The sequence below is a fragment of the Rhinatrema bivittatum genome, chromosome 4 (genome assembly GCF_901001135.1).
Source record: "Rhinatrema bivittatum chromosome 4, aRhiBiv1.1, whole genome shotgun sequence".
NCBI classification, from domain to species: Eukaryota; Metazoa; Chordata; class Amphibia; order Gymnophiona; family Rhinatrematidae; genus Rhinatrema; species Rhinatrema bivittatum.
In genome coordinates this window covers 117,542,171-117,567,904 of record NC_042618.1, presented here as the reverse complement: position 1 = coordinate 117,567,904, position 25,734 = coordinate 117,542,171, and the positions used below count along the sequence as shown (strand labels likewise).

The window sequence follows — 25,734 nt, the reverse complement described above, 5'->3', positions numbered from 1 at the left end:
CTCTGCTCTTTCGGGGGAATGAGTTTAGAGTTAATTCAGATTGGTTTGTTTCAAAGTTTGTTAGGCTTGGGTACTAATCAATACTGAAGAGTAACAGGAGGCACACCAGGTTATAAGACTGTGCCTGTGAAACTTTCTCTGTCTCCATCTGCTAGAAGGCAGGGAAAACCCCAGGAGTCTGGACCGCTCCATGGTACTACAGGAACAAAATTTAGCAGGTAAGAACCAATTTTCCTTTTTTCTCCTTAGTTCCCTAATCATCACAGGAAACTACTTCATACATATCCAGGTTTCTGCCTAAGATAGCATCAGACTTCCACTTTTATCAGTCAGTCTGCCGGTGTTCTTTCCTAGGCCAACACTCTATAATTCGGTTACAGAAGAGGTGTCGCCTTCTATCTGGGGCAGACTCAAGTTTCCCATTAGACTTACTTTAATATATTCCTTACAATTTATTTATTTATTTGCAGGTTTTTAATATACCCACCATCAGAGATATCATGCCAGTTTACAATTAACTAGGGAAAACGAAGTGGGAAGATATCAGTTACAAAAAACAGGGATAATAAAACTGGGGGTGCGAGAGAAGAGGCGCACGGGAGGGAGAATAGCAGGCAAGAGGATAGATTCTCTTAATACTTGGGTACAAATAAAGATATACAACAGCTGACACAGCCACACAACAGCTGAACTAGCTGCCGAGTGGTTACGTGCGGTTACAGTAAGAAATGTTAACAGACAGTGGACCTATTTACAGGAGAATAATTCTATATTTAAAATGGGAGGTAGCTTGAGAGGTAATAATGCAGCAGCAAATTTAAAAAGTATAGCATCAAAATGCAGAATCAGGAATACAAAGTATAAGGTTAATAACTACAGCAAGGTTTGAGAGTCCAGTATTCAAGTGGTAGCCAGTGTTTACTGATTTCATTATAAGCCACATTGCTGGCTATAGAGCCTGTTGTAATAAGATGTGAGTAAAAAAGAAATGTGTGCTGAACAAAGTCCACCCAGTTTTTTGTTTCATTTTATGCCACTGAACCTGGCCATTTGGTGACAAGTGTACTAATTGAGTAGCAGATTGCATCTCGTTTTAAGTCTGGGCAGGGTTTACTGTAGCTGGACGTGTTATGGATATAGTGACATAGTTGACAGTCTAAGGACTACCTTCATTAGATTTGCAAGCTGTGACTTGGAGTTTATTCCACATATTCACATGGTATTGTTTGGGCATGTTCTTCTGTCAGGATGTTAGGTTTGGACTATCTATTCTTCATGGTCCTTTTTGAAGCATAAAGCCCAACTCTCTCCATCTCATGGCCTCAATTTTATGATTTCAGGTTGCCTTCACAACAGATGTGTATTTGCCCTTTAGTGATTATCGTCTTTTTTACCATTTTTTGTTAATGACAGCCCTTGGATAGGGTTGACTGGTAAACTTGCTTGTCCTCTGAGAAATCTGGTTACCTGTGAATGTTCTCTGAAGATAGTTGTTCACCAGTCACACAAACCTTGCCTTCTCCCCCTGAGTGTTCTTTCCCTCCAGTAAGCTTGGCTAGATGGAAACAGAATTGGTGGAAGCAGGGCCACAGTAGTGCAGGAGTCCTTAGCCCTTCAGTCTTTATCGGGAAAACTGGAAAGTTTGTTCCACTTGGCATCACACACAGTCATCTGACCCATTTGTGTGACTTGACAATTTGCTGTTTTTAGACATCACCTATTAAGGTAAGCAGCTTTTATTCTCTTTCAGAGCATTTTACTTTCATTTAATTAAGTATGGTAAGTTCCCTGATCCATTCTCTGCATAATCCACTACAATGAAAGGATTGTGATCTCATATGCTATGGACAGATATTAAATAAATCTCACAAGAGTAGGGCACAGGTTATACACAAGAAATCTATTTACATAAATCTTACATAATTAGCAGTGAGAACAACATTAATGCAAAAGTGACTTGCAGGTTAAGTTAATTTTTCAAAAATGTTTGTTTATAGTAGTGCTTCTGAAGGACAGCCCGAATAACTGCTCAAGTGGTTATGAAGGTCACGGGAGGGAGTAGGTTCTGTGTTTCAGTTGTGTTAGAACCTTTTAACATAGAAGCTATGTTTTGAATAAGAAAGTTGATAACAGAAATCATAACTATAGGGAGTGATAAATTGTGTAAAATGTCAACAGTGAATGAAGGTTCAAGGCAAATAAATATAAAATGTCCCTTCCCTATTGCCCAAACAATAAGGGAAAGCTTAGGAGCAGTATTTCTGATTTGCTTTCTGCCAGTGTCTACATGTTCCATAAGGAATAATGACTTAGTCAAGGGGCTATTGGTGAAACTGCATTGCACAGAGAAAGAAAAAGAGAAGATAAAGCTTATGGCCGTAGGCAAGAAAGATACCATTGTACTATGCCTTATTACAGAGATTCATAACGCAGCTAGAGTGAGTATGCCTGACTTGTCGGTTCTGTTTTTTTCCGTTCCTCTAGTGTTTACGCTATGTTTTCCAGTAGTGTTCTTCATGGGCCTCTTGCCTCAAGTGAATACTTTTGTGATGTACATCTGTGAACAGCTGGATATTCATGTCTTTGGTGGTAATGGTAAGTGCAGATTTCATTTAAGAAATGGAGGGGGGAAAAAAATAGAATCTTACAAACTGTGGATTTCCCTCACAAGGATTCAGTTGAGTCCGAATTATTCCTTTTGCTGTTTTAGCTTGCAGAATGGTGATCCTATTATTTTGAGGCCAATTTAGAATTGAGGAAATCAGACTAAAATCACTATTTGGAATAAGGTTTATTGTCGGCCTTCTGTGCTGCTTGGTCCTGATAGGCAAATCCCAGCACTGTGACAGCACCAGGACTTCATATGACAGTGAGGATGAGTTATGCAAAATATTAAGTTATTTGTTAAAACAGAAGTCTGGTTGGATTTTAGACTGGTGTCTCTCTCCTACCTGTGACGAATTGAGACATTAGCTTCCAAACACTGAGACGGAGCCAGTGAGTGACCCTTTACCATCCCCACTGCCTCTGTGTTGTGGTTAAATCATCTCCTTTAAGGTGCCTGGAATGCCGCTTACTACTTGTTGGGCCACCTTGAGAGCTGTCCCTTCCCAAAGGAGTATCTCTTTAAAATACAAGAAGCAATATTATCTAGTCATAATATGCTTTGTGTACACCCTTCACCATAATCCTGGCAGAATATTGTGCAGCACACAGTTAAATGCAAGTGCACCTCAGTGTAAAAATGATCTTTTTTTTTTTTTTTTTACTTTCTTGTGATATCTCTCTAGCCACCACAAGCCTGCTTGCAGCACTTTTCAGTTTTATCCGTAGTATTGTGGTAGCAGCATTACTGTATGGACTCTGTTATGGTGCTTTAAAGGTAGGTAAATGGCTTGATATACTAAATATCTCTAGATTTCTGAAAATTAGCTTTATTTGTGAATGCTATTAGCTGTTTTCTCTTACAAGTATCAGAGTACAGCAAGAGTCCATGGATTACTGAGAATTAAAATGTGGAATTTATGCATGCAGAATGTGTTTATATTTTGGCCAAGGAGCCTCAATTCCTTTATGTAGTCTGTAGATGCTTTGCACTGGAACACATGGCAGGTGACAGACTAATAGAAAAACTAAGGCATGCATAGTGGGTGACATTTTTTGGTGATCACCACCTGGGGAAGGTCAGCTGGTGCATCTCAGACAAAAACACTGATCCAGCACAAAAAGAATGCGTGCCACAAAAGAAAGATTGTCACAGTGCAGTTCAGGGATAAAAGTTTATAGGATATACCGCAAAAGCTTTATGATGTATTCTGAAAAAGTGCATTGAAAAAGAACAATTATAATTTAATAAGAGGTTTTCTTCCTTTTGCAGTTTTTAGATTGGGTATTATGCTACATTTTATTCATAAATTTTGCTCACTTTAATTGCACTAGTTTTGGCAGCATTTTTTATTTCTGCCAGATTAATTTTCTCCCTGTTATTTCTTTGCATTGCTGCTTTGTTGCCATCTTTTTTGTAGAATTCATTTCTTTCTGGCAAGGAGCAGTTTTGTAAATAAGGAAATAGGAAATGGATTTCCCAGCGTGTTTCTTCTTCAGCTTTGAGTTTCGTTGCATGAACAGACAGACTAACATTGAAAAGCTGACTAAATGTACTTTCTTATCCAGTTGCCAGAGATGAATGGCAGTGATAGTGATCCCTGATGAGAGAAAGGTCCAAGCTGCTGGAATTAATGTCTACTATACATGTTTGGGGAAGGATAATAAGGGCATGCATCCTTTTTTTGTGGGTGTGGGACGGGAGGAAGGGGTGAAATACAACTAGTATCAGTGAGCTCCATATTCAGCTGCTATATCCAGCTGAGCAAGTTAGTCTGATAAACATCTGGCTAACTTGGAGGATCTTCAGTGGCACAGCTGCACCACTTTGAATATTCCTGCTATCTAGTAGTTATTAGCAGGTCTAACTTGTCCAGCTAATTTAGGTGGATAAGGCTGATTCCCTGTACGTACCTGGATCAGTCCAGACCGTGGGTTATGTCCCCAATCCAGCAGATGGAGTCAGCCAAAACTTTGAGGGGGCATCACCATAAGTAGAACTACCCCCTCTGCAGGAGTTCAGTATCTTCTGACTCCAGCAGATGCGAGTAGGGAATTTGGAGTGCTCCCAATTCAGCATAAGCTTTTAACTTTGTCTTTGGCTGCCCTTTCTTGGGCTATTGCCTATTTCTTTTGAATCAGGTTTGAATCAAGTTTGTTTAAAAAAAAAAAAAAAAAAAAAAAGAAGACTCTGAGTTAATTAATTAATTGAGGGGTTCAACTTTGGGGAGGCGTGGCTTACCCTCTGTTTGTGTCTTCCTTGTTTTCTATGCTACAGACGGGGTAAGTTGGTGTTTCTTTTACCTTTCACCTCCCCAAACTCCCCTGCTACCTCGCGGAGGCCGACAGCACCGGCCTCTCCGCGCTTGCCACATTGCCAGCGGCCATCTTGAGCGCCTCGTGGGCGGCTCGGAAAGGCAGGCAGGCAGGCTTTTTCTTCTTGACGGGTAGTGCGGCCAGGAGGGCCCCCCCGCGCCTTCTTATTCCTCACGTCGGCGGGCAGTGCAGGCCATCGGGCCCCCCCGCGGCGGCGGCGTTTCGGCTCGCGGGACCCCGAGGCTCACTTTTTTTTTATTCTTTTTGAGCACTTTCGTTTTTCGCGGTTTTTTTCGGCACTGCGATGCCGCGGCCGACGCGCTGCGCGGCTTGCGGCGAACCGGGGTCCCGCATCTCCAGGGAGGGCATCTGTGCCCGGTGTCTTCCCGGGGGGGAAGGCACCTCACAGCCCGTTGCCGATTTCTCTTTTCTAGCGCCTCTGCCAGGACGCCGGGGGCGGGCCCCTCCCACAGGCCTGGCGGGAACGGCGGCCATCTTGAGCGCTCGGCGTCCCGCGGCACCTCAGGAGAGAGCGAATGACAGGGAGTCGGAGCCGGACTCGCCCCCGACCTTGCTACCGGAGCAGGGCCCGCAGGGGCAGGAGAGCGCGGACGTGCCCCCCTCCAGAGCCCCCGCGGCGAGACCGGGGTTTTCCCCGGAGTTCGTCCTTCTTATGCACACGGCATACCTGCAGGGTCTGGATACACCGGTGGACCCCCCCCCTGCCAAGATATGCCGGACCTCGCCTTCGGCTCAGGCCCCCCCCGTTGCGGCGGGAGCGGGGGCCCCTCGTCTTCCCGCACGTGCTCGGGTTTCGCCAGCGACAGGGGGAGCGGCGCCGGACCCAGTGGACCCTGACCCGGACTTCATGGATCTGGGACAAGGGGACGCCACGACGGAGGGGGACGATCCGCGTACGCTGCGCCTTTTCCAGAGGGAAGAGCTGGACGAGCTCATCCCACGCATCATTCAGGAGCTGGATCTGGATCCGCCGCCTGACCCGCCTGCCCCAGTAGCGCCGGCGGTGGTCACATCCTCAAAGAAAGGAGATCCGGTCCTGGCGGCCCTGCGCCCGAGGGCGCGGGCTTTCCCCATTCACGACTCGTTCCTGCAGCTCCTCACGAGGGAATGGGATACCCCCGAAGCGACTCTGAAAGTGGGTCGTGCCATGGAACGGCTGTACCCGCTACCTCAAGATTTCCTGGATCTCATCAAGGTTCCGAGAGTTGACTCTGCAGTCTCGGCGGTCACGAAGAGGACGACAATCCCGGTGACAGGGGGCACGGCCTTGCGGGATACACAAGATCGCAAATTGGAGATCTTCCTGAAAAGAGTCTTCGAGGTCTCCGCGCTGGGTATGAGAGCAGCGATGTGCAGTTCACTCGCCCAGCGGGCAAGCCTCCTGTGGGTTCAACAACTTCTCACCTCCCAGGATCTGCCAGCGGCGGAGGCCGCCCAGGCGGACAGGTTAGAAGCTGCAGTGGCGTACGGGGCGGATGCCTCGTATGACCTGTTCCGCGTCCAGGCAAGAGCTATGGTCTCGGTGGTGGCGGCCAGGCGGCTGCTGTGGCTTCGCAATTGGGCGGCAGATACGTCTTCCAAGTCGAGTCTGGGCTCCCTACCCTTCAAGGGTAAGTTCCTCTTTGGGGAGGATCTGGACCAGCTCATCAAGTCGCTGGGGGAAAATGCGGTTCACCGCCTCCCGGAGGATAGATATCGCCCTTCCCGGGCGTTTGCTTCGTCCCGGACTAGAGCCAGGGCGCAGCGGCGTTACAGGAACTACAGGCCGGGGGGCTCCAGGCCGCCCGCTTCCCGGTCCCAACCCTGGTTGCGCTCCTTTCGCGGCCGCAGGCCCGCGCGCCCCGCTCTCGGGACAGGTAACCCCTCCTCCAAGTCTTCACAATGATGCCAGAGTCGCCCACTCCACCGTCCCCAGGATCGGGGGGCGTCTGAAGTTTTTCTACAGGGAGTGGGCGCGGATTACCTCAGACCAGTGGGTCTTGGACACCATAAAGCTGGGTTACGCGTTGGAATTTGTCCGGCCACCGAAGAGTCGCTTCGTATTTTCCCCTTGTGGCTCGGCCCTCAAGCGGCAGGCGGTGCAGTCAACGCTGAACAGGCTTCAGGAAATAGGCGCTATTGCGCCCGTGCCCTTCGGAGAGGTGGGCTTGGGCCACTATTCAATCTACTTCGTTGTGCCAAAGAAGGACGGGTCGTTTCGGCCCATTCTGGATCTCAAGGAGGTCAACAAGTCCCTCCGAGTGCTCCGTTTTCGCATGGAAACGCTGCGGTCGGTGATCGCAGCGGTGCATCGGGGGGAGTTCCTTGCCTCCTTGGACCTCACGGAGGCTTACTTACACATCCCCATTCGGCCGGATCATCACCGTCTTCTGCGATTCAAGATACTGGACCAGCACTTCCAGTTCATAGCTCTCCCGTTCGGACTGGCGACGGCACCACGCACCTTCACCAAGATTATGATAGTCGTGGCTGCGGCTCTCCGGAGGGAGGGTATCCTGGTTCATCCCTATCTGGACGATTGGCTCATTCGCGCGAAGTCGTTCACCCATGGCCAGGCGGCCGTGTCCAGGGTGCTACAGTTTCTGCATTCCCTGGGATGGGTGGTGAACTTCTCCAAGAGCTCCCTCGTACCCTCACAGCGCTTGGATTTCTTGGGGGCGACCTTCGACACCCGGCTGGGCAAAGTCTTCTTGCGACAGGACAAGGCGCTTTCTTTGCGGGATCACATACGACGATTCTCTGTGTTACCGGAACCCACCTCATGGGATTACCTGCAACTCCTGGGGGTGATGGGATCCACCATAGATATGGTCCCCTGGGCGTTTGCACATTTCCGGCCCTTGCAGTGGGCGCTCCTCTCCCGTTGGAAGCCGGTCTCGCAGGACTACCAGATGATTCTGCCACTTCCTCAGAAGGCCAGGGACAGTCTGGGCTGGTGGTTGGATCCGGCGAACCTAGCCCGAGGCGTGTCCCTCGACTTACCGGATTGGGTGGTGGTAACCACCGATGCCAGTCTAGCGGGCTGGGGCGCGGTCTGCGATCGCAGCGCCACGCAAGGAACGTGGTCGGCGGTGGAGGCGACGTGGTCCATCAACCGTCTGGAGACCAGGGCGGTCAGGCTCGCCCTGCGGCATTTTCTCCCGCTCCTCCGAAACCGCGAGGTCAGAGTGCTATCGGACAATGCGACCACCGTGGCCTACATCAATCGCCAAGGAGGCACGCGCAGTCCACAGGTCGCGCTGGAAGCAGCGCTGCTCATGCAATGGGCGGAGCGTCATCTCGTCCGGCTGGCAGCGTCACACATCGCCGGGGTGGACAATGTTCAAGCGGACTTCCTCAGTCGTCAACGGCTGGATCCCGGGGAGTGGTCTCTGTCCGACGAGGCGACGCAGCTCCTCGTTCGTCGGTGGGGGGCCCCCCACCTAGATCTGATGGCATCCGCTCTAAACGCCAAGGCTCCCCGCTTCTTCAGCCGGCGAAGAGAACGCGGTGCCGAGGGGGTGGACGCCCTGGCACTCCCATGGCCGGCACATCTGCTGCTCTACGCTTTTCCGCCGTGGCCCCTAGTAGGACGGATGCTCCGCAGAATAGAAGGACATTCGGGGACTGTGATCTTCGTCGCCCCGGAATGGCCCAGGCGACCCTGGTTCGCGGACCTGCTGCAGCTGGTGGTCGACGGCCCGATCAGGCTGGGGCACATCCCCTTCCTCCTACACCAGGGCCCGGTATTTTTCGAGCAGGCAGAACTCTTCTGTCTTGCGGCCTGGCTTTTGAGAGGCGACGCCTCCGGCGCAGGGGGTACCCGGAGGCGGTAATATCAACGCTGCTGCGGGCGCGCAAGACGTCCACGTCGGTGGCCTACGTTCGCGTCTGGAAGGTGTTCGAGCGGTGGTGTGCCAGCCAGGACACTAGCCCCACAACGGCTTCGGTCCCTCAGATCCTTCAGTTCCTGCAAGACGGGGTGGACAAGGGACTAGCCTACAACTCGGTGAGAGTCCAAGTTGCCGCTCTTGGTTCGTTGTTGCGTGATGGGGGCTCTCTCTTGCAGCACGCGGACATTGCTCGGTTCCTCAAGGGTGTCAAGCACCTCCGGCCTCCGCTACGGGATCCTTGTCCCTCCTGGAGTCTCAACCTGGTGCTGCGAGCCCTGTCGGGGCCTCCGTTCGAACCTTTGCGCACCGCGACACTCAAGGATCTCACCTTCAAGGCGGTATTTCTGGTGGCAATCTGCTCCGCTCGGCGTATATCAGAGTTACAAGCGCTATCGTGCAGGGAACCCTACCTCCGGTTCTCCGACTCGGGAGTCTCGATCCGCACCGTCCCTTCCTTCCTACCGAAGGTGGTCTCTGCTTTTCATGTGAACCAGACGGTGGAGTTGCCGTCCTTCTCCGCCTCCGAGCCGAAGTCTCTCCGACTCTTGGATGTTCAACGCACACTGCGTATATACCTGGAGGCTACCAACGAGTTCCGGACTTCCGACCATCTATTTGTCCTTTGGTCCGGTCCGAAGAAAGGCTCCCAGGCCTCCAAGACAACCATTGCCGCGCTCGGTCTCATCCCAGGAGATCTGTCGGGCGGTTACCTGGAAGTCGTTGCACACGTTCGCGAGGCATTACCGCCTACACCTCGCCTCTTCAGTCACGGGACATTTTGGTGAACAGGTTCTCCGAGCAGGCCTCGCAGGACCCCACCCGATTTAGGGAAGCTTGGGTACATCCCACGGTCTGGACTGATCCAGGTACGTACAGGGAAAAGAAAATTATTACTTACCTGCTAATTTTCGTTCCTGTAGTACCATGGATCAGTCCAGACGCCCACCGCTTTTGGGTTTTCTACTCCTGCTTCATCTTGCTCGTGGGAACGGTAAGGGTTTCTGTACTTCACCACTTGTCCATTTTTCACTGTTGTCCCAGCATCAGCGCCTCACAAGTTGACGTGTTGTCTTTGTTGCCTCCTACCCGTTGTAGGACGCCCACTGTTAGTCTGTTATTACAGTTACATGGCTGGTTGTTGCCAATTTTCTATAAACTTGATTCAATGAGGGGGTTCGGGTTTTTCTACTCGGGCTTTGATATACTCGATACTGAACTCCTGCAGAGGGGGTAGTTCTACTTATGGTGACGCCCCCTCAAAGTTTTGGCTGACTCCATCTGCTGTATTGGGGACATAACCCACGGTCTGGACTGATCCATGGTACTACAGGAACGAAAATTAGCAGGTAAGTAATAATTTTCTTATATCGGCACTTATCTGGCTAAGTTTACCAAATAAGTTGTTCTGCCCTAGCATGCTCCTATTCCCCTCCCAGCTAAGCTGGCTAACTATTTAGCTGGGTAGTTATCTGCCTAAGTGGCAGCTGAACGCAGTCGAATATTGAAACAGTGCCACCTAGCTGGGTAAGTCCAAACTTGTCTGGCTAAGTGGTACTGAATATCAATCATAAAATTCTTGAATGATCTATTTTCTTATGTTTCTTTGCTTCCAATTGTTTCCTGACACCTCCTGTCAGAGCAGTTTAGGCAAGGCATGCTCACAACTTTGACTCTATTAACCTCTGCTGGGGAGGGAAGAATCAGTTTTCTGTTGCATAGTAGACGAAATCTGTCTATTGGTGCTTCTTTTCATGTGAAATATTACTAGTCCTATTTGATATGCAGCAGTACACCCATAGCACAGCACTCTACTGTAAGCCACATTCCTTTCTTTATACCACAGTTCTGAAATAAAGCATTTTTTATGAGCATCATTGGTATGAAACTATTTAGTGCTTAAATAGGAGTACGGTACTTGATTTTAGCACTGTGGCTTCTTGAACCTAGATGAAGAAAGAGTGTAGCATAGTTGATATCCTGTCACAGAACCGATTTCTTCTGTTGAATACCTCTTTGTGCAGGATCCTTGGGATGCCCAACATGTTCCAGTCCTCTTTTCAATTTTCTGTGGTCTGTTAGTGGCGGTATCCTACCATCTCAGCAGACAGAGCAGCGATCCCTCTGTGCTCATGTAAGTGATGCAGTAAGTGTTCATTAAAAAGAAAAACACCTCAAGATTTTGGCACGTAACCAATCCAGCTAACAAAGAAAAGTGATAATGCTACTTGAACTTGTTTTTTTATGTTCTGTCATGCATATTAATCATTTTATCATGTGATCCTTCATTTTTGTTTTCAGTTTGATGATTAAGAGTTGTTGAAATAGAGAGCTGAGCGTATTACAAAGGAAGCCAGGCAAGCTTCCAGTGTTCTCCCAGGACACCCAGATCCTGATGGATGCCACCATTGCTCCTTCAGCCTTGGTTACAGAAACCATAAGGGGTGCCTAGGTAGATTTGTGACTGGCATCATGAAGTGATGCCTCCTGGTCCATGTGTCCTTTAAATATCTCTCAGCTGATATCAGAAGCTGAAATAAGTTTCACTTGCAGAGTGAAGGGAGAGTTTAAATGGCTGTGAATTTGGTCAGGAATGAATGTTAGTGTTTCTAAACAATTGTTTCTTATAGGTCAGCATTATTCTTAAAAAGATCAAGATACAGGCTAGGAATCCATTTACTGATGCCATAAAATATTGTGACATTCTATCCATGTTCTTTTAAGTTGGCAAGGAAATGTGGGTGCCAGTCAAAATATTTTAGGAGCTTGTGAAAATTTGTTTTCCTTATGTGGTTTAAATTTTATAACAGTTTTTTTTTGTTTTTTTTGGGGGGGTGTTTATTTTAACTTTCCATTTTGGTTCTTTTTTTGCTTTGCTTCAGTCTCCCAGCCAACCTTTCCCCAGTCCTTCCTCCCATCAGCCTTTCTCCATCCCCCAGGCCACAGTGGCAGGGATCAGGAGCTAAATTTTAGATTCTACCCCTGCCTTAAGCTATGTTGGTCTTCACTTGTTTGTTCTGAAAATTGATTATATCGGAAAATCAGAACTGTTGAAATTGTCAAGAGATTCCTGTAACTGTGATATGGCTCTTGTTGGCCAAGTTATTTTAAACAATCACACTTCAGCCTTGCTTTGTCTCCTAAAAGATGGGGATTTTTGATAACAATCTGATGAGCTTTGTTCCTTAAACATAATGTTCAATTGTCCTGTTTTTTTTTGTATACATGTTTAGAAAAAAGTAATGAGCATTCATCAGTACTGAGGATTTCTTTCTTCCCCATCTCAGCTCTTTAGTGCAATCAAAGATTTTTCCAAACTCTGAAGACAAAAATCCAGAGGATCCATTTTCAGAAGTCAAAGACCCTCTTCCTGAAAAACTTCGGAATTCTGTTGTAAGTTTTTAATTTTCCATAGTTATTATGCAGTGGGGGCTACTGGTGTCTGCTCCTTTGTAGCATGGTTCTAGAATAAAAGGTGGTCAGAAATGGTTCGCTGTCTGTTTTTGTATTTAATGTTGATGCCTCATGGAAGATTTTAGCTTAGGTGCAATATAATAAAGCTACAGCATAAGTATTTCCTTCTTACAAGTAAACATTGAATGCATATTATTTTCTGGTTAGGAAAGATTTTATTTAAACATGTAACATTGATACCTAGTATAGCTGTTTCATGCTTGGTTTCATGCTAGTTGTCGTCGTGATGTCGTCAACCACTACAGAAGTCACTAACTCTGACATCTGTCACATCTAGTTTAAAAATAATAGGATGTGTCATTGCAGCCCAGTTCTACAGTAGGACTTCAGGTTTTAAAAGCAAAAAAAGAAATATACGTAATGATTCCTACAAGGTTATCCAATGGCTTCTCCAAGAAAGATTTGTATATAGTTGTTGAACATCAGTGTATGGCTAAAATAGTTTTATGATGTGTTTATAACCTTTTGAGGTAAACATAACATTGATTTTGAGAGCATGCTCGTTTAGTTGGTGTTTTTGAGCCCCTGCCTATCAAAAAGACTTCTTTCCAAGAGAATGCCATTGATATCCCAGAAGGAGGATTACACACCACTTCATAAAGATCTATGGTCCTGGCCTGCAATAATCCCAAATATAGATGATTTATTTTTTGATTTATTAATCTTATCCCATTATTCGAAAAACCATCACAGCAGTTTACAACAGAATAACATATCAGGCAACATAGTTTAAAAAGTACAGAATCATCATATATAATACAATTCATTATTAAAATAGCAGCTAGCACATGCTGCTTAAAAACCCTGAAATAGTCATCACACCTGGCGATACCTTAACAAAAATAGCCATGCCTTTACCTGCTTTCTGAATTGAAGAGAGATCAGTTCCTTGTGCAAATCTAAAGAAATAGAATTCCATAGTGTAGGTGCAAAATAGCTTAATGCACATTGTATACAAGAGAACCAGACTTCCGTAACAGGGGATCACTAAAAGGCATTGTTAAGATCTCAAAGATCTTGCCAGTTCATGCAACAGGCAATCAACCAGATATTTGGGCTTCCCCATCCCCTCACCAATAAAAAGTCAAAGATCTAGATCCTTAAAAATAGATCTAGCTGGTACAGGTTACTAGTGAGGCTCCTATAAGATCGGATTTGCATGGTCAAATTTCTTAATGCCAGCAAGGAACTTTGCGGTGGTATTTTGCAGTAACTGCAACAGCTTAATCCCTATCTTAGATGCATCTTGATACAACAATTACCATTATCAAGTTTAGATGTAATAATATGGGCAGCCAAGACCTGATGGGCCTATTCCTGCACCTGCTCTCCTTACAAGATACATCCACATTCATTACAAAGAAACCACTAACAAGATTAATGGGAATCAAAGGCCGCAGCTTTAATACAATAACATAAAAAAAACTTCCTGAGCAGACCGTAATATTCAGACTTGCCCTGGTGGACATCTTCCATATCATCAGAAAGATGCACCATCCCCAGGCCACCCTATTTGTAGGCACATCCTACCTCCCTATGAAGCTCCTACCACATCCCAGCAAGGAGCCCATAGACGTATCTGAACCCATCACACCAAATCCAGATAGGGTTACCGGAATCAACCTTACAGCCACCTGGCTAATTCATCGACACTAGCTGCCCCAAAAACATGCTCGGGTACTCCGCCACAGGAATGGGAATAGGCAACCTATCCTGTGACACCCCCAACAGTGTGGCCAAAGATTCTCAAAAAAGAAAATCCTCCATGGCCTCCTGGAAAGCATTATTAAAAAGACCTTGCCCCACATCAGATAGATGAACCCCATCAGACCAAATTAATCCACTGCAAACAACCCAAGCCCATGCATGCTTCACATGCATGTACCCCCTTGAGCACAAAGCTAGGAACCAATTTACTGATTTAGCCCAGCCATGACCCCAAATTACTTGATTTGGACAATCAAGCTTTGGGAAGATGTCTGACCAACTATCAAAGTGCTAGGAAGCCAACCCATAATTGAGGATACACCCTTCCTCACAGCATCCACCGACTGGTGACAGGTCTATTTACCCAACTCATTTCTACTAAGATGAATTGCCAGCGCTGCAGGCCAGGCACAACTCCTCAATGACTGCAAGGACCAATTGATCATAGCGCATTCCTCATTGCCCGATCCAGTGAACACGCATTTCACGTAGTGCCAGATACAAATGTGGACTATACAGACACTGTAGAGTATGTCTGTGTGCCCACACCAGATAAGGATGCCCTGCTATCCATACATTTCTGCTCATGCACCAGTAACCTAAATAATATGAAAAAATGTTATAAAGGTACCTTGATAAAATTATGAGCTCCCTAGCCTAACATATAACTCAAAAGCCCCAGATTTCCAATGTCCAGTACGACATATAACCATGTCCAGCAAACCCGGCACTGCCACAGAAGTTGCCACCCAAATCTAAAAAGAATGCATCTCATAGTGCTCAGACTCCAACCCCAGACAACCCAAAATCTTTTACAACACAGCCATAAATTGATATCTAATAGAAATACAAGAATTTAGTGTACCAAAAATTGCACCCTGCCTGAGGGTCTCGCTGCCAAAAATTCACATATATTAGACACTGGTGCCTTGTGGCCTCTGGGCCTGCTCTCGTGCCTTGCCTTATGGCCTAGCCATGCGCCTCCTTGCCTAGTGGCTTTCAGGCCTTTTGTATGGCTGTCTTTGGGCCTTAGTGTTCTCTGGTCCTGTCTTTGTCTGTCTGGTCTTGCCCTGCCCAGTCCAGTTCCCAATATCCATTTCCCATCTTGCCATTACCTTGTCTTGCCCCAATCTGTACCTAGACCCAGTCCCTGCTCATTCTCCTGCCCAGCCTATGTCTGTATCTAGCTCTAGTCCCCCAGCCTGAGCCAGTGTCCATTACCCAGTCCTCAGCTTCCAGCCTGTCTCTGCCACAATGTCCAGCCTGTGCCTGTCCTGCCTCGTTCAACCTGACTTAGCTTCACCATTATGTTCTGCCACCAAAGCCAAGCCCTACTGGCCTCCAGAACCCAAGGGTTCAACCTGCAGGGGAGGGGGGCTGGCTAGGCAAAAGATAAACTCCAGACTAGCCCTGTGGTCCAGCCCTGCTCCCAAGGGAGTGTTTTCCCTACCCCAGCCAGAATGACCTCCGGGTATGTTAGTCGGATAAGTAGCTCCTATACCCCTGGAATACCTCCCTTTTTTTTTTCTTTTTTTTTTAATCCGGCTATATTTTAGCCAAATGATTTATCCAGTTAAAATCTGGAATATACCAAAATTTGTCTTTTAGACGAATAACTTAATTTATCAGTCTAAATGGCTTTTGAATATCTACTTCTCTGTATTTTAGTAATGCCACAAATATTGGGATGGAGGTTCTCAAACTGGAAATTCCAGACCATGAGCTTAATTTAAGAAGGGGTTTTTTTTTCTTGAGGAAACAAATGGGAAAAACCTTATGAGAAATCCTAATCTGTTGAGTTTATTTAAAAAAAAAAAAAAAAAGGCAAAAATGTGAATGTTCTCAATAACATGACCCTCTATCATGCAGTGATTGACATAAAAAAGGAAACCCAAAAAGTATCCACTAGATTTTGATCCATTGACCAAACTTGTGTGATCGTACTAGGAAGTAACAAGGCAAGTTGCATTGTGCTACGTCCCTCTTGAGCCCTTCTATCATTCTTATCAAGGCAGATTTGTCAATAATTCATCTATTAATCATTCTTTCTTTCTCTCACTTTGTGGTCTCAACCTTTTAGTGTACCCTGTATTACTCAACCACCCTTTTAGACAGCCCACAATTTCTGGCACCGTCACTTTGTTCTCAAATCTTCAGGCTGCTGGATTCAGGTTGCAGCCCAGCTGCTGCTGAAATTCAACTGGAACAGAATGGATGCTAAAATGGGGACCCTGAGAAGTAGAATAGAGAGACTGATGGAAAAGTATTTTCACTGAAACCAATCGAATATCTAGTTCCCTCTTCTGAAGTGATGACATCCCCTGAAATATGTCAGAGATAGATGAGAACTCACTCCTTGAGATATGCCAAGCTTCAAACAAAATAAGACGTTCTTTGGCATGCTTAGAGAAGAAGAGTATGTATGTTTGATCTTGTCGGGTACTAAATGGTTTTTTTTTTCTTATTCCATAGAGTGAACGATTGCAGTCGGATTTCATAGTGTGCATCGTGATTGCTGTATTATATTTTGCTATTCATGTTAGCACAGTATTTACTGTACTTCAGGTAAAGTGCTATTTTCGTTGTTTGTTAACTTGGATCTCATTTATTTTTGCAGATATTTTTGTACAATATTTTAGCAAGTTCTGATTTTAAAGACTAAATTCACCCAAAATCCTTTATCTGAATTTCTGAAAAACTCTAAATATTGTGAAAGGAAATATTCAACCAAAAAAAAAAATCACTGCCCAGCAAATGCAATTTGAAGTGCGTGAGAGAAGGAAGAATTGTAGATACTCCATTTGCATCCTCCGGTCTGCCCACAAACAAGTTGACTATAACTTATTCACGCAAATATAAAATTTGTGCATAATTAGTCTGAAGGCACTCTGAGAAACCATACATTTCTCCCAGGACAAGCAGGACGGTAGTCCTCACAGATGGGTGACATCATCAGATGGAGCCCTGCATGGAATACTTTTCTAGAAACTTTGACTGGTACACTGAGCATGCCCAGTATGCCACCAACCCCGCAGCCACGTGGGGTCCCCCTTCAAAAATGTAATAGCGTTCCTTTATTTGTAATCACTGGTTAGATTTTTGAATGGAAGAGCTACTTTTAAAAGGCCAGGGCTGCTGTTCCCTCCTTGAATTAAGGCGCTTGCCCTTTTATTTCCACTTTTGCCTTTCCTACCCTCTATAATTATTTTGTCTCATTCAAAATCACTTTTTATTTTGTAGTCACAACTTTATATCCTTTCTGTCGCATACACACTGTTGCAGCTTATGCTTTGTCTGTTAAGTTGTGTATAACATTCTGAAAAAAATTGGATTGAAAAAATAGATATTGCTGTTGAATGTCCATGTCCAAAATTTCTTAAAAAGAATATTGTAGTGATCTGATAATCTTTGAAGAACATGTCAGTACTTGTAAGAAACACATGTTTTTTAGATATAGATGCATTTTTATTGCACACCTCTTGTTGCAGTTTTACTCATGTTGTATAATCAGCTTATGTGACTTTTTGAAGGCCAGGGAGATGATTTTTTAGTATGCTAAATAAATACATTTTTGTTTTGCAAGCTGGATATGAATTGAATGCAGCTTGGGGTTTTTGATAATATTAGAAGGATTTCTTAAGGAACTTTCCTGTTCCATTGATATTTTCTATATTTTGAAACTAAAAAATTACTTAAAAGTAAATGCTAGAGCTAAAAATATTGAAAATGTCTAATTTTATATTGCATGGGTAATTTGAAAGCCATTTCCACAGGTAAACCAGTGCTTTACCAGATATGGCCTTTTACAAAATTGCCACCCGGTGTGTGGATAAACTTGTGTATGGTCTGTGTTACCCATATGCTTACCTGCAATGAACAGAGGCATTCCCACGGATGGGATTTGTACTTTGCATGCATGCTTTTGCATTTTTAAAGCACGTACCTAATTTTTGCTGAAAAAAAACTTGCACAAATTATCAGGTGTAATTGTGTGTGGGTAGTTTTGGTGGAATAATATTCAAAGCAAAAGTACAAACATACACCAATTTTCCTAGAGAATGTAAAGTCTGTGGGTAATTGTCTTTAAATTTATGTGAGCTGTTATAGAGGATTGGGACATTTTGGGCTATTTTCTATTTGAAGCATAGCTTTCCTGGGGTTTTTGGGGGGTTTTTTTTGGTTTGTTTTTTTTAACATTTTATAATGTCTTTAAAGGAATTTGACTCATATCTAATATATTGGAAAAAGAGCATGTGTGCAAATATGCAATAAACCTTTTGCTTTTCCATAATGGGACTTTGGAGAGATGAAAATGTAATTTTCATTTTGTATTCATAATGCAGCCTCATTATGGCTTTTACTTCCTCTAGATAATCTGCTTTGCCAAGGCCATTGCCAATCCAGTGGGGCCTATCTGAGGACCTTACTTAAACCATCCAGTCGGTAGTAGCAGCGGGCAGTGTATACAAAAGGCAGGGACTTAATGAACTCATGCTTATGACCCTCACTTACTGGGAATTCCTCATTCATGGGAAATAATTGCAATCTCTTTCACGAATGGGATTCAGCGGATCACCTGCACCTGTCAACAAAGCATAGACTGTAGCATATTCGGTCATGTTACACCTGCAGGAATAGTTCAAGAATATGACTGGATCAACTTAGTTATGGTGCAGATATTTACAAGACTTCAAAGATACAGGAATCAAAATAGTAGCTCACTTTGTGTCAGGCACAACTAACAGGTAAACATGCACCTTGTATTGTGATGTCCTGCCAACTCCCTGGGGCCCTCCCCAAGCCTTTCTAGGCCTGGGTTCTTATGGTAGGATGAAGGGAACCTCCCTTCACCTAGAATACCTTGCAGCTTTCTGCCTTAAGGAGAACTGGGTTAAAACCTTGAACCGGGCTCCTTAAGGTAGAATGAGGGAGTTGTCTATACACTCCATCACGTAGACATACGTTGAGCCATTCATTGTAGTACGTGTGCATCCCAGGACATCTAAGGGCATCATAGGCCCAATGTTGCCTCTTATTTTTGACAGGCTGTGTGTGCAAACATTTTCTTTCCTGTAACTTTTTATAAGATGAGCTAAAATTTGTGCACTACAAGTCAAGGGTGCCTAAGCGAGAATAGTCTGTCCTAATGTATTGCACACAAACAATTCCGTTAAAGCTGTGTGAGATTTCTACATAGAACCTAAAAGGTAGCAAAATACCTCATCTCAGTCACGCATACAGAGCATCTCAGTCACGCATACAGAGCATGAGCAGACCTTCACCAAATACAGAATAAAGAGAGCATAAAGTATAAACAGAAATGTGCAAACAAACAATGAATTGGAAACGGCAACAAGCCAGACTGTTTACTGTACAAAAATGGAAAAATAGAAACAGCATTACTCATCAAACAATAAAAACAAAGAATACAAATCATCAATAATAGTAAAACCATACTAATTAAAAGAGAAAACATTTCAAAACAAGGGGTCTCTTTTAAAAACCACACGCGTGCGTCCATGTGCGCACCGATCTTATAACCTTTGCGAATCCTGCGCGCACATGTGCGGCCGACTTAATATCAATGCATGCGTGTGCTGGTGGGTGGCATGACACACACTCAAGGGGGGGGGGGGGGATTTTACAAAAATAAGTGCGGCGATGCGAGTAGGGTTTTCCCAGTTCCCTATATCCCTTCCTACTCTGCCTCCCTTTTTCCCCTCTCCTCTCCTCCCCGACCCCTAACCCCTACCTAGTTAGTGTACATTTTTTTTTGTTTTCTTTCTTACTGCTCCTTCGGAGTTAGAAGTAACTTCCATGCACCGGCTGCCGGCACACACTTCCCCAGGACAGCGCGTGCAAGGCCAGCCACGTGTGTATCTCCCAGATTTTACATCCGGGCTTCGAAAATTAATGAATAAAATATTCAATAATTAAAAATTCATCAAAAATTTCCCAAATAGTATACTATAACCCTGTCATGTAATATCCCTGATATTCCAGTTTTATGCAGCCCTTCAGCGTTTAACAAAAAGCACCCACTGTATTAATCACAGGAGTAACCAATTTGGTGCTTATTTTACAACCTTACACCTCCTGATTCTGAAATGGTTAAAACAGGCGTTTTTTGTTTTTTTAAATGTATAGGAAAATACTTTTAAAGTTTCAATACATTCTTTTACAAAATGAGCCATAGTTTTCTTTAAGAAAATTGTATTGCATCTTGCTAGTAATATGAAAAATCATTTGATTTAACAAAATGTTTAAAAGCACAACAAAACTCTTGCTTCTGCATAGATATGAGAATCACATTTTGCCTACGTTAGCATAGCTTTAAAGTCCAAGTCCATATTCAGTCTTTCTTGGGTATGGAATTACTGATTGACCGCACACAGACCCCCAGGCAGGCTCCCATTCATTCTCTCAGACACACAGGCAAGCATCCATTCATTTTCAGAGATTACCAACCATATGCAACATTAAAAACAAAAAATATATATATTTCTGGCTACAGATCATAGTGTCCATGGACAAAATTAACAATTGGGCCTCTTTGGGACCCAAACATTTCTGTATGATTTAGAAGGACCTACATCTGCTGTGGCAAAATCCCATGCCATTCATGAATATTACCTAAGGCATTTCCTAACACAAATGCCTCATCCTCCCTGCCTCCACAGCTTACAATATGATGCAAACAGAAAACCTAGCTCCTCATACTGCTGGCCAAAAAAAAAATGAATTCAGAATCAAATTCAAAATGTACTTTTCCTTCTACAGCTACAGTGTTGTACAACAGAGAAATGAAGGCACACAATATAAAAACTAGTCTCTGCTCAGCCTCAAAATGAAATCCTCTCAAAATCCCAACCCACGCTGTCATTTCTTCTCCCAAATAGTTTCCCTAATAGGCACCAGCTCCCTGCAGCCCACCGCTTCTCACAGCCTAGAAGATGAGTGTCTGACCTTCAAGGGAGGAGATTCTATGTCTGGTGGCACAGGGAGATTGAACAATTGCACATACACAGGCAGGGTGCATGGACAGCTCTACACCCACCACACACAGGCAAGGGCAGCGAGAACTAACCTTTTCTTCTAGTCCCTAACGAACTCCTACAAAGATCTCTACGGTGGCTGCAGAATGGAGCCTGACTGTATTGCACATGCAGCCAGTGCACACTGAGCAGCCAGTATATCGATAGGCAAGCTGCTGGCAGTGGGGACAAGTGATTGGATGGTGTATTCAGGTGATCGCAACAGGGTAGAAAGGCACATATGGGGAACGTGCCGATCTGAAAAATCCAGTAAACCCACGAGAGGAGCTTGTACGCACACTGCTCTGCTGTGAGCGCGGGGTCCCAGAGTCTTTGCATGCATGCACACCTTAGAGAGAACTGTGCATAGGCCTGTAATTGCCCAATCTTGTGTGGCTTAATGCCACTTGTCGCTCTTTCATTGGATATCGACTATATGGAGTTAGGGGTGGGGAAGGGTTGTGTAAGTAGTTAGCATAGAGGAGTTTTATTTGCTGTTGGAACTGACCAGACAAATGGCTCATCAACTTAAGAACAGTCATGCACAACCACCCACGGAAACGAAAAATGAAATTTTATATTTGTATATCACCTTCCTTGGACATAATCCAACCCACAGTGGATCATAAAACATGAAAATGCAATAAATACATCAAAAAATATCAGAAGTACAATATACATTATTAAATATATTTTATTTAAACGCTTTTATATACCGAAGTTCGTATGGACATCACTTCGGTTTACATAATAACTAAAAGGGAGCAGAGAGAAAGAGGAATGGAAATAAGTTACAATAAAACAGTTGGTTGGATAAATATTGGGAAAAAAAGAACTAGGGAGGAAGAAAGCGCAGACGGAAAGGAAAGTTAGTGGAAGAGTAGAACATAAGAAAGTAAAACAAGGTGGTCAAACATGATGCAAGGCGATGAAACATAAGAACATTAGTAAATTTCAATAGGGGGGAGTATGTACAGGAGGTAGGAGGTTAGCGTTTCAGGGTGCGATTGGAAGTGTGTCATGAGAAGGCCTGAGCGAAGAGCCAGGTTTTTAATTTCTTTTTGAAGGACTGGGTGGATGTAAGTACAAATGGATAAAAAATACAACAAACATTAGGTAGGGGAAGCTGGCAATCTTGCCACCCCCTGCTTTCCCCCCCACTCTGAAAACTCTGAGGGAGGGCTGCCTCCCAGCCCAAGACTTGATTTATTTTTTAGGACAGTTCTGGTAGAGCATCAGTAATATTTCTTGGGTCTGGTGACTCATAATGCATTGCAGGGGATCATCAAGAACTTCCTTAGTTAGAATTGAAGTGCATTGCAGGTGGAGAAACACAACGCTACCTGTCCTTGTGGCCAGTTAAGTTGAATAATTGTATAAAATTAGCTATAATATAGATTGCTTTCTTGCTGACATTTATTGTTCTCTACTTCTGTATTACATGTTTTGAAATCTTTCTCTCTTTTTCCAAGCTATTGATATATGCTAGTCTATATTAAGTAGCTGTGTGTGTTAATTTAAAAAGGCTGGTATGTACAAGATTTGTTTGTTGGGAGGAGAAAACAAAATCAATCAGATGAAAATAGCAGAAAAGATGACTAGAAGAGCAGCAATCCTAGTGAGAAATGTTGGAAAGCTATGCCTAAAAATGCTTGTAGTCTGGGCAATAAAATACCAGACCTGCAGGCCTTATAGGTGGAAGCAGACTTGGACATAATTGAGGTATGGCCATCCCTGGATATATCGGCCTCATAATTGAGGTATGGCCATCCCTAGATATAACTTGATAAGGAAAAACAGAGAAGGGGAAGGAGTAACTCTTTGTCAAAAACAATAGCCAAGCAACTGAATGGCAAGGGACATGGGGTAGAGAAGCATTATGGACAGTCCTTTTTAAAAAAAAAAAACAAAAAAGTGAGGGTGCTTCCATTTTTACAGGCATGTGGTCTACAAGCCTCCGACTCAAACAGAAGAACTAGTCAGAGGTCTGGTTGAAGACATCCAAAAGGTGGAAAAGAAGGGAGAAGTGTTGCTTGTTGGAGATTTAAATCTGCTGGCTGTAGACTGGAGAATCCCTTTTGTGAAATCTACTGGAAGTAGAGAGAGAGTGGATGCCCTGCTAGGGGCACTGCTCTAACACAAGGGAGGTAGTTATACTTGACCTAGGCTCACTAATGAGGATAATGCGTCTAATGTCTGTGTGGGCACCCACCTGAGCACTAGTGATCATCAAACGGTATGGTTCGATATCGCAGATAAGATACAGAGAGGTCACACGAAGAACAGAGTTTTGAATTTCAAAAATATGGACTTTGTTGAAATGAGGATGTACCTGGAGGAAGTACTATAAGCCTAGGAGAAAATGTTCTCATTGTTTTAAGATTTTGAATTTTAATTTTATTTTGGTTTTAAAATTCTGAATTTTTAATTCTATTCACTATTAGCTTTAATGTATGGTATGTTTGTTTTTGACTATGCTTATCACATTGATATACATATGTAAGAAATGTGATTCATCAAAATTAATAAATAATAATGAAAGATGGAAAAACAGTGAGCCAAACTGAAAGGAGCAATTGCAAAGGCAACTAATCTATATTTTAGAAAAGTAAACAAAAGTAAGAGGAGTAAGAAACCAATCTGGTTCTCAAAGGAGGCAGCTGAAAAGATAAAGGCAAAAAGAACAGCATTCAAGAAGTATAAAGGATCCCAAAAAGAGGAACACAGGAAAGAATACCTGTTAAAACTGAGGGCAAAAAGAAAGACATTAGGAAAGCAAAAGGGCAGGCAGAAAACAGGATTGAGAGAGAGAAAGCGAGGTGACAAAGCATTTTTGACATAATGGAGAAAGGTCCGAAGTGGCATAGTGAAAATGAAAGGAGAGGAACAAAGAGCAGAAATATTAAACAAATACTTCAGTTTGCTCTTCACTAAAGAAGACCCTGGAGAAGGTCAGTCGCTGGTTGAAAAGGGCGTAGATGGGGTGGAGTAGACAAAACTCCATTTACAGAAGAGAATATCTGGGAAGAGCTAAAAAAAACCCTGAAAGTGGACAAGGCCATGGAACTGGATGAGGTTATTTATTGAAGGAGCTCAGCGATGTGCTGGCGGGTCCGCTGAAAGGACCTATTCAGTAGATCACTAGAAACTGGAGTGGTGCTATGAGATTGGAAAAAAGCTGTGGTGGTCCCGCTTCACAAGAGTTGAAGCAGAGAGAAGCTGGAAACTACAGGCCGGTTAGCCTCACCTCAATAGTGGGAAAATTAATAGACACACTATTGAAGGAAAGGATAGCGAACTATCTAAAATCCAGTGGGTTATTGGTCCTGATGCAGCATGGATTCACCAGGGGAAGCTCCTGTCAGACAAATCTGATTTTTTTGATTGGGTGACTAGAGCATTTGATCAGGGAAGAGCGCCCAATGTGACTTACTTGGATTTTAGTAAAGGTTTTGATATGGTCATGCATGGGAGATTCATGAACAAAATGAGAAACTTGGGAAGGGATGCCAAGGTAGTGGCATGGATTGCAAACTATTGACTGACAGGAGACAGCGTGTAATGGTAAATAGAGCCTACTCTGAAGAGAGAACCTTGTTAATTGGAGTGTCACACGAATCTATTTTGGGACCGATTCTGTTCAATATCTTTGTGAGTGACTTGCAGAAGGGATAAAAGTTTGTCTCTTTGCAGATAATACTAAGATCTGCAACAGAGTGGACATGCCTGAAGGAGTAGAGAGAATGAAAAGTGATTTAAGATAACTTGAAGACTGGTCAAGGATTTGGAAGCTGGGATTCAATGCCAAGACATGTAGTCACCACAAATCTCTATTCCTCACCCCTCAGATCTATTTTTATAGTGTTTTTATTTTTTTATTTTTGTATTCTCACCCAAAAAAATATTGAAAGTAGGGAAAGGATGGTTTCATATGATAACTGCAACTTGCTGTCATAAGCCTTGTATGCAGTATGGTTATTAAATGTAATCATAAACCAACCTTCCTCCTAACTATACTTTATTTTTTTACTATATTTTAATAAGATAAGAATATTTTTCACTTTAAAAGTCTTTATGGTGAATCTTATGAGATTTTACTAAAATAATTAAAATCCATCAATCATTCATCGGTGAACATATATTCTTGCTGCTTACAAACGTATTACTAAATTTGAAAAATGACTCGATTAAATGTCACCAATCTATCGTTGTTTAAAAATGCGTCGATCCTTACATCTTCCAATTCCCATCGATACTTGCTCTTGTTCAAAGCCAATGCTTAATATATTCAGTGTAGTCAAGCATCTGGGGCCCAAAAGAGCTGTATGTGATGGGCAGTGAAAGAGTAATGTGCACGGACTGGGAAATGGACCTTGAGGTGATAGTGTCTGGTGATCTGAAGGCAGCAAAGCAATCTGAAAGGCGATAGCTAAAACTAGAAGTTTGCTGCCATTGCTGTATTATACACTGACTATTTTTTATAAAATAACTTTCTTCTGAAATATATACATTGTGCACATATATATTTAGATATTGAAAACCTTGTGAAAAGCATAGTATTCAGCTTCTTTGATCAGTATTTGTGTATTAAATCACCATATTAATCTTGAACATACTGTTTATATGTAGTTTTAATTCCAGGGCATACATAATGTGTAACTAATGGTATTACATAGCGTACATCAATCCCAATTTAACAGTTTTCTTGG

At 43.8% G+C, this 25,734-nt stretch overlaps 1 protein-coding gene across 9 annotated transcripts in view; it reads left to right on the top strand.

Annotated features, from left to right (window-relative positions):
• PCNX1 (pecanex 1) overlaps positions 1–25,734 on the top strand; it is a 380,420-nt gene that overhangs the window by 191,554 nt on the left and 163,132 nt on the right. For all 9 annotated transcript variants that reach the window (XR_003856303.1, XM_029598749.1, XM_029598753.1 and 6 more), the window contains 5 exons: positions 2,485–2,595; positions 3,291–3,382; positions 10,835–10,944; positions 12,098–12,203; positions 16,464–16,556. Coding sequence is in view for 8 of the 9 variants with exons in the window: in XM_029598749.1 (XP_029454609.1) it covers positions 2,485–2,595; positions 3,291–3,382; positions 10,835–10,944; positions 12,098–12,203; positions 16,464–16,556 (512 nt within the window). In the remaining variant the exon portion in view is untranslated. The remainder of the gene's footprint in view (positions 1–2,484; positions 2,596–3,290; positions 3,383–10,834; positions 10,945–12,097; positions 12,204–16,463; positions 16,557–25,734) is intronic.